A 6078-nucleotide genomic window follows, 5' to 3' on the forward strand; every position below is an offset into this window, starting at 1 on the left:
CTTGTCTTGGTCTCGACACCCTCTGGTCTTGGTCTTGTCTTAGTCTCGGTTTTTTAACACTAGCTAGTACTTTTCTCAGAACCAATTTAACTTTGCTGTGGCTGTTAAAGGGCTAGTTCACCAGAAAACGTCTGTGTTCTTCTGCAGGACACAAAAGAAGACGTTTTAAAGAATGTTGGTTACCAAACAAAGGCGGTACCCATTGACTCGCATTGGTTTTCTGTCCATACAATAGAAGTGAATGGGTTCTGCTACCAACATTCAAAATATCTTCATTTGTGTTGCGCAAAAAAGAAATCAAACCGGTTTGAAATGACAGGATGATGATTATCTAAATGATTACAGAATTTACATTTTTGGATGAGCTATCCATTTTTGTCAATGGTGTCCAAATCTCATAATTCCATCATATATTATTAATACATTTTAAACAAACTTTCTTTTTTTGTACTCAGCATGTTATATGGCACACTCTGCAGTGCATCTGCAAATCTTCTTAAATAGCACACCAGACATTCCAGCCCTCACTCACGCTACACACTTCCCAGCTTTTTCCATCTACACCCTCTTTTATGATGTGTTACCTTCAGACGTTTTGCAGACATAGCATTATAAAACCAAATTGAATCACTACAAGACATTTTATTTCTTTAACATTTAGTTTCATAAAACAAAGTAGTTGATGATATTGATGAACAAAAAAGCACTGTTGGAGTACCCTGACACAGTGATTGTATGATACAGTAATAACGATTTGATGGTTTTTACAGTACTTAAAAATAATGGTAATATTATAACCAGCATGGTAGTGTTTAAAAATCCATAGCTCCATCACTGAGTTGTTGTAACTGATCATACTGAGAATCATTTTCAGCAATGCCTCAAGCTGCACAAACCCAAAACAACATTATTAGCTGTAATTTGACATAGCTCTATAAGGATGTCCCATGTAAAGAATGTGATGTTTTATATTCCGTTGCCATGGGGCTGCAAAGGAACGAGTAAAGCTCATTTTGGAAGCTCCTCAATGATGACCCTGGATACTGAGTTCCAACCTGTAGACGCGTCGCCGCGGGGGTAATCTGCACAGGTGCCCACCCATATACCAACATCCACCAGACCAGCCTGGATCCCCTCGCAGAGTCCCTCCACTGATGGATACAATGCATGAAAAAGCTGTCAATAGTGTTATTGGGATGACAAATGTTTATATTATTCATTGCATGTAAAAATTAATCTTATCGAAACGTCTTTGAGTTCATTGAACATCTTGCATGTATTTTCCCTGTACACATTTAAATATGTGTTACACTTGAGCAACGATGAAGCTCTTTTTCCTGAAATGTAGAATGAATGCTGGGATGTGAGAAACCACACTGGGTTCTGAAATGATCTCGGTCGCTGTGTAATTGCAGCATAGATGGTAGGGACACTACATTTAGCAACACAAAAGATATCTCAAAGAAATCCAATGGATAAAGATATCATCTGTGAGTGCATGTGTCTTTCCCGTCTTTCAGTTGCTTACAACAAGTGTGCAAATCTGATGGTAGATCTTTTAACATATATATACGTTTTTTTGTGTTTTAAACAGTTAGACCATAATTGTAAAAGTATGATCAAGACAATTTGTCCAACTTGTTAAAGTCAGGAAGTTTCAATTCATTTGTAAAGGAATACGTTTTTGTATGTGTAATGTATATTCAAACTCATACTCGGAGTGGAAATAACATTAATTCAGATCCATGTTGTGAGCATATTTTGCTGTTCAACATATTCTGTAGGCCACAAAACCATAAACAGATGAACTATATCTTCATAATTGCAGACTATGGTATCCACGCAGCCATAAATCAAGTGTAATGCTTTTTTGTCAATGCAGTTGAATGATTTTTTGTTTTCATAAATGTGCTTTCCTCTTTTCCCACGCTCAGCGCCAGCGTTCGACCGGGCGACCAGAGTTGAAAAATGCTCAACTTGAGGCAGAAAGCTCAGCTCATAAGCGTCTGCAGCGGACGATTTTTAGACGTTTAACTAACACAAATTAACAAAGGAGAATTCAATTATAATAAATATTAAAAAATGCTGTAAGCTACAAGTAGCTGTTGTTCATTGTTCATTCATGTTAAAGGCATAGTTCACTCAAAAACGAAAATTCTGTCATCATATACCTCTTGTCATTTCAAACCTGTATGACCGCAGAACACCAAAGAAGATATTTTGAAGAATGTTGTCAACTGGCACCCATTCACTTGCATTGGTTTTATGTCCACACAATAGAAGTGAATGGGTACCAATGCTGTTTGTTTACCAACATTGTTTAAAATATGATATTTGTGTTGCAGAAGGAAGAAAGTCATACAGGTGACAGAATGATCACAATTTTTTTAGTGAGCTATCCTTTTTACTATGCATTAACTACAATACGACTTTTTTGTAAAGTCTAACTGTTCAATAATACAGATATATCTGTATTATCATATACAGTATATCTAAACTTGGTACCTGTGGATGTTCTGTGGATGTTAATGGTAGAGTTGAGCTCAGGGCTGCCCTGGTCCAGGTAAATGATGGACTCTATGGGTAAGGGTCCGGTACATTCAGCTCCATTAAAGGTGAAGTACCAGCGCTGACAGCAGGCCGTCTTACACTTGAGTCTGAGAGAACCGCTGAACATCACACGCAGAACGCTGTCTGAACGCTGCTTAGTGAACGTGCACGCCTGCAACACAGAAATCACATGAATGATGCTATAAATGTCTGAATAATATGTTTTAACAATTTTAAAAAAATTACAGTGCATTTTATAACAGCTTCAGAGGGCTTATTGCTTTCATTGAATGTAGCGTATAGTGTCACCTCTGACCTTATGAATCAACACAGAACAAATACTGACAACAAATTGACAGCACAATTAAACATTTTGTGTAACCTCTTCCTCGAAGGCCATCACACCTTCAAGTCATGCACTAATGTTGAACAGGTTTGTTATACTTACAGCTATTTTTCCAAGATCAATACCATAGTTTAAAGCGTTCCAAACACATTGTTTGTAGTTGGGTTTCCAGGGCTCCTCAAACTTCTCAGACACACACTCTCCTTTCTCTCCTTTCAGTCCATCTCTCCCGGGGATTCCTGGTGTGCCGGGAATGCCGTTTACCCCCGGGTTACCATCCCTGCCCAGCACTCCGGGTGGCCCCTGCAGGCATGTCTGGTACTGATGACAAAAATGACCACCAAAAATCATTTAACAGATGATGAAATATGATGAATAGGCTGTTGTGGATCATGACATTGTTCTGTGAAGACACATTTGGTCAAACTACAAAATCCCCTGACCACAATACTGCCAGAACCAATTTACTTTTCCACCAACAGACGGGTTAAGCATTAATTTGAAAAATGTCACCATATGTATAAAAAATATTTAACATTTAAAAGTAGCCTATATAAACATGTACTATGTTATTTAATGTGTCAACTAGTCTTTTTCTGACGTCTTGAATTTGCATTCAGTGAGCAAGTTTTTTTTTTTACTGATGGCTACTCATTTGCCTCATCCACAGACCTTATGAAACCATATGGCCACATTAAAATATGTGTGGATGTCAGCGGGACATAAAAACCCAACTGAGGTATGATGCTGTGGATTACTTGTATCTGCTGAGAAACGTGCTGAATTGCGTCTGCTTGTGTATTTGTCGCTGTTCAATACTAACCGGCCAAAAGCAGCTCAGAATTCACCAACATGGGTAAATGACAAATCAATGTTTCAACTGAAGCAATTACCAGTGTAGATATAAATAAAGCTCAAACAGCAACAGCTTTCCCTATAGTCTGTCAAATAAATCAAAATGACATGAAATGAATCACATGAAACTCTTGACAATAAAAGGTGGATTGTGATTTACTGATCATCACTTGCTACACAAAACTCAATTTACTTATAGCATCACAGTATTATTTATTGACGCAATAGCTACAATTTTTGACGTTTTTGGGTGATATTTTCTCTACAATATTGTTTAATATTTTATTCATTGTCATTTCATCATCATTTTTGTTATACCTAATAGGCAGCGGCTATTTGCACTATGTTATGTTGTGTTTACTCAAAGTGAAAATAGCAGCATTTCATAGCAATTTGCTTTTTATACTAAGCAAAAAAACTGTATGTAAGTTATGTAGAAATAGTAGTTAGATGCTACTTATAAATAAATAGTTGCAGATAACGTTACTATTTGCACCTCAGTATTGTTGTGCATTAAACATTATGCAATAATAACAGAGTGTAAATCATTATATATATTTATATAAATTATGGCAACTTATTAAGATATTTATGCCCTACACTTACCCCAAACCTTACCCTAAACTTAAAATTAATTTTAAATCTTAAATCAATTTTAATAAAAATATAAATGCCTTTATGATCTGTTAGGCAACAGAAAAAGATAAATAGCGTTTTCAGCGAGAGGTGATTTAGTGTCAAGACTTTACACCTGACGCCACTGGAGACGCTGTTTGAAAGGGCGTGGCTTCGCACTTTCTCTATTCTAATTACATATCGGTGGGCGGAGCTAGTGCAAATAGTCTCTGCCCACAAGGCGGGCTATTTGTACTCTGTGTAAATAGACACTCCATTCTTTTTTTTCTCTTAATATCTTACAGTTTTTTATAACTCAATTGCATATCTCCCCTCCTGGTTACTTCAGGGCAAAGCCATCAGTTGAAGTTGAATCGGTTCAATGAATCGATCTATAAAAGACCGATTCAGAAGTTCCTACATTTTGAGAGTGATCTTGTAAAAATAATTGTAACAAATAGACTATACTTAATATGTTGTGAAATAATCTTATTTAATTATTGTGTTAAAAGAATAACAATGATCCCCATTGACTTTCCAACGTAGGAATAACAAATATATGGTCAAGTCAAGACCATTTTTGAGTGAACTTTTCCTTTAAATGTTTATGCCCTTTAACACCTTAATACAAATGCTTTCTGAATGCTTTCTCGAACGATTCATTAAAAGAACCGATGTGTCAAAACAACGATGTAGTTAAAGCCATTGCTTAGTCATCAAGTGCTTTCATTGTATTTACATTAACATTTACATTTAGGCATTTGGCAGACGCTTTTATCCAAAGCGACTTACACTGTTTTATCCTATACATTTATACATAGGTATTTACAATCCCCTGGGATCAAACCCACAACCTTGCGTTGTTAACGCAATGCTCTTAACACTGAGCTACAGGAAAATAAATAAAACAGGAAATAAAAAGCAAACAATAATAAATCAACTAGTTTTATTATGCATCTCATTTATAATCATGCAATGCAATATTGTAAAAGCTCAATAAAAGAAAACGTAATATAACGTACTCGAAATAGTATTAAAAACTGGACAAAACTTGTATGTTAAGACCTGTTCTCCTATTCAAAGCCCCGTCAGGCTGGAAAGCAATAACGTATTATGAGCTGGCACAGTTGGCTCTGAGGGACCAGACTTTGTTCCTTTAAAACAAAACTGCTCCTCTTTTCCTCACCTGATCTGTAGACTCGGTGTCTCGTTGTCGGAAGCTCCGCACTTTGGCTTTTTCAGTAACACAAAAGGGTAAAGTTATCCAAACAAAGATGAAAATGTGAGCCCGAAGAGAACCCATCATCACTGATGAAACACAGTGCTTTGCTACTGTATGTGCCCGGTCTGCTCTTTAAGAGCCAAATGTTATTATTCCAGCTGTTGGACATCATGAAGCCGAACGAACGTTTTCATGCCGCCAGGGGGCGACTGACCACCGACAAAACGTCTGTGGATGATTTGTGCTGACCGCTGAAAACTATGCAAAAATAACGTCTACGTTTATAAAGATTTTATCTGAAAAATAACATACCATATATGTTAAAGTAATGGCTTTTAGAACTACTGCGGGAGTTCATTTACATTCTTCAGGCTTTTCAGATGGGTCTGATACATATGAGCAGACAAACAGTTCCTGAACAAGCAGCCTTTGTGTTTCTATGTTTCTTTTACCTCTCTTGACCTGAAGCCACCAGAGAGACAGGAACTGT

The 6078-nt window shown here is 36.8% G+C and overlaps 1 protein-coding gene across 1 annotated transcript; it reads right to left on the reverse strand.

Moving 5' to 3' along the window:
- Positions 1-725: 725 nt before the first annotated feature.
- On the reverse strand, positions 726-5691 carry cthrc1a (collagen triple helix repeat containing 1a). The gene is made up of 4 exons (XM_056741842.1): positions 5553-5691; positions 2999-3217; positions 2506-2722; positions 726-1151 (listed from the first exon to the last, which is right to left on the reverse strand). Exons 1-4 carry the CDS (start codon positions 5670-5672, stop codon positions 1009-1011), a joined length of 699 nt encoding a protein of 232 aa, XP_056597820.1. The 5' UTR covers positions 5673-5691; the 3' UTR covers positions 726-1008.
- Between the last annotated feature and the right edge of the window lie 387 nt (positions 5692-6078).

The sequence above is a fragment of the Triplophysa dalaica genome, chromosome 25 (assembly GCF_015846415.1).
Source record: "Triplophysa dalaica isolate WHDGS20190420 chromosome 25, ASM1584641v1, whole genome shotgun sequence".
Lineage (NCBI taxonomy): Eukaryota > Metazoa > Chordata > Actinopteri > Cypriniformes > Nemacheilidae > Triplophysa > Triplophysa dalaica.

Bases quoted from the DNA above. Each gene is read 5' to 3' on its own strand.
- cthrc1a (XM_056741842.1), bottom strand. From the start codon at position 5,672: ATGATGGGTTCTCTTCGGGCTCACATTTTCATCTTTGTTTGGATAACT. The intron at 2,723-2,998 runs GTAAGTATAACA...TCTGTGTTGCAG, and splicing joins TTGATCTTGGAAAAATAGCT to GCGTGCACGTTCACTAAGCA. The intron at 1,152-2,505 runs GTACCAAGTTTA...TGTATCCATCAG, and splicing joins CATCCACAGAACATCCACAG to TGGAGGGACTCTGCGAGGGG.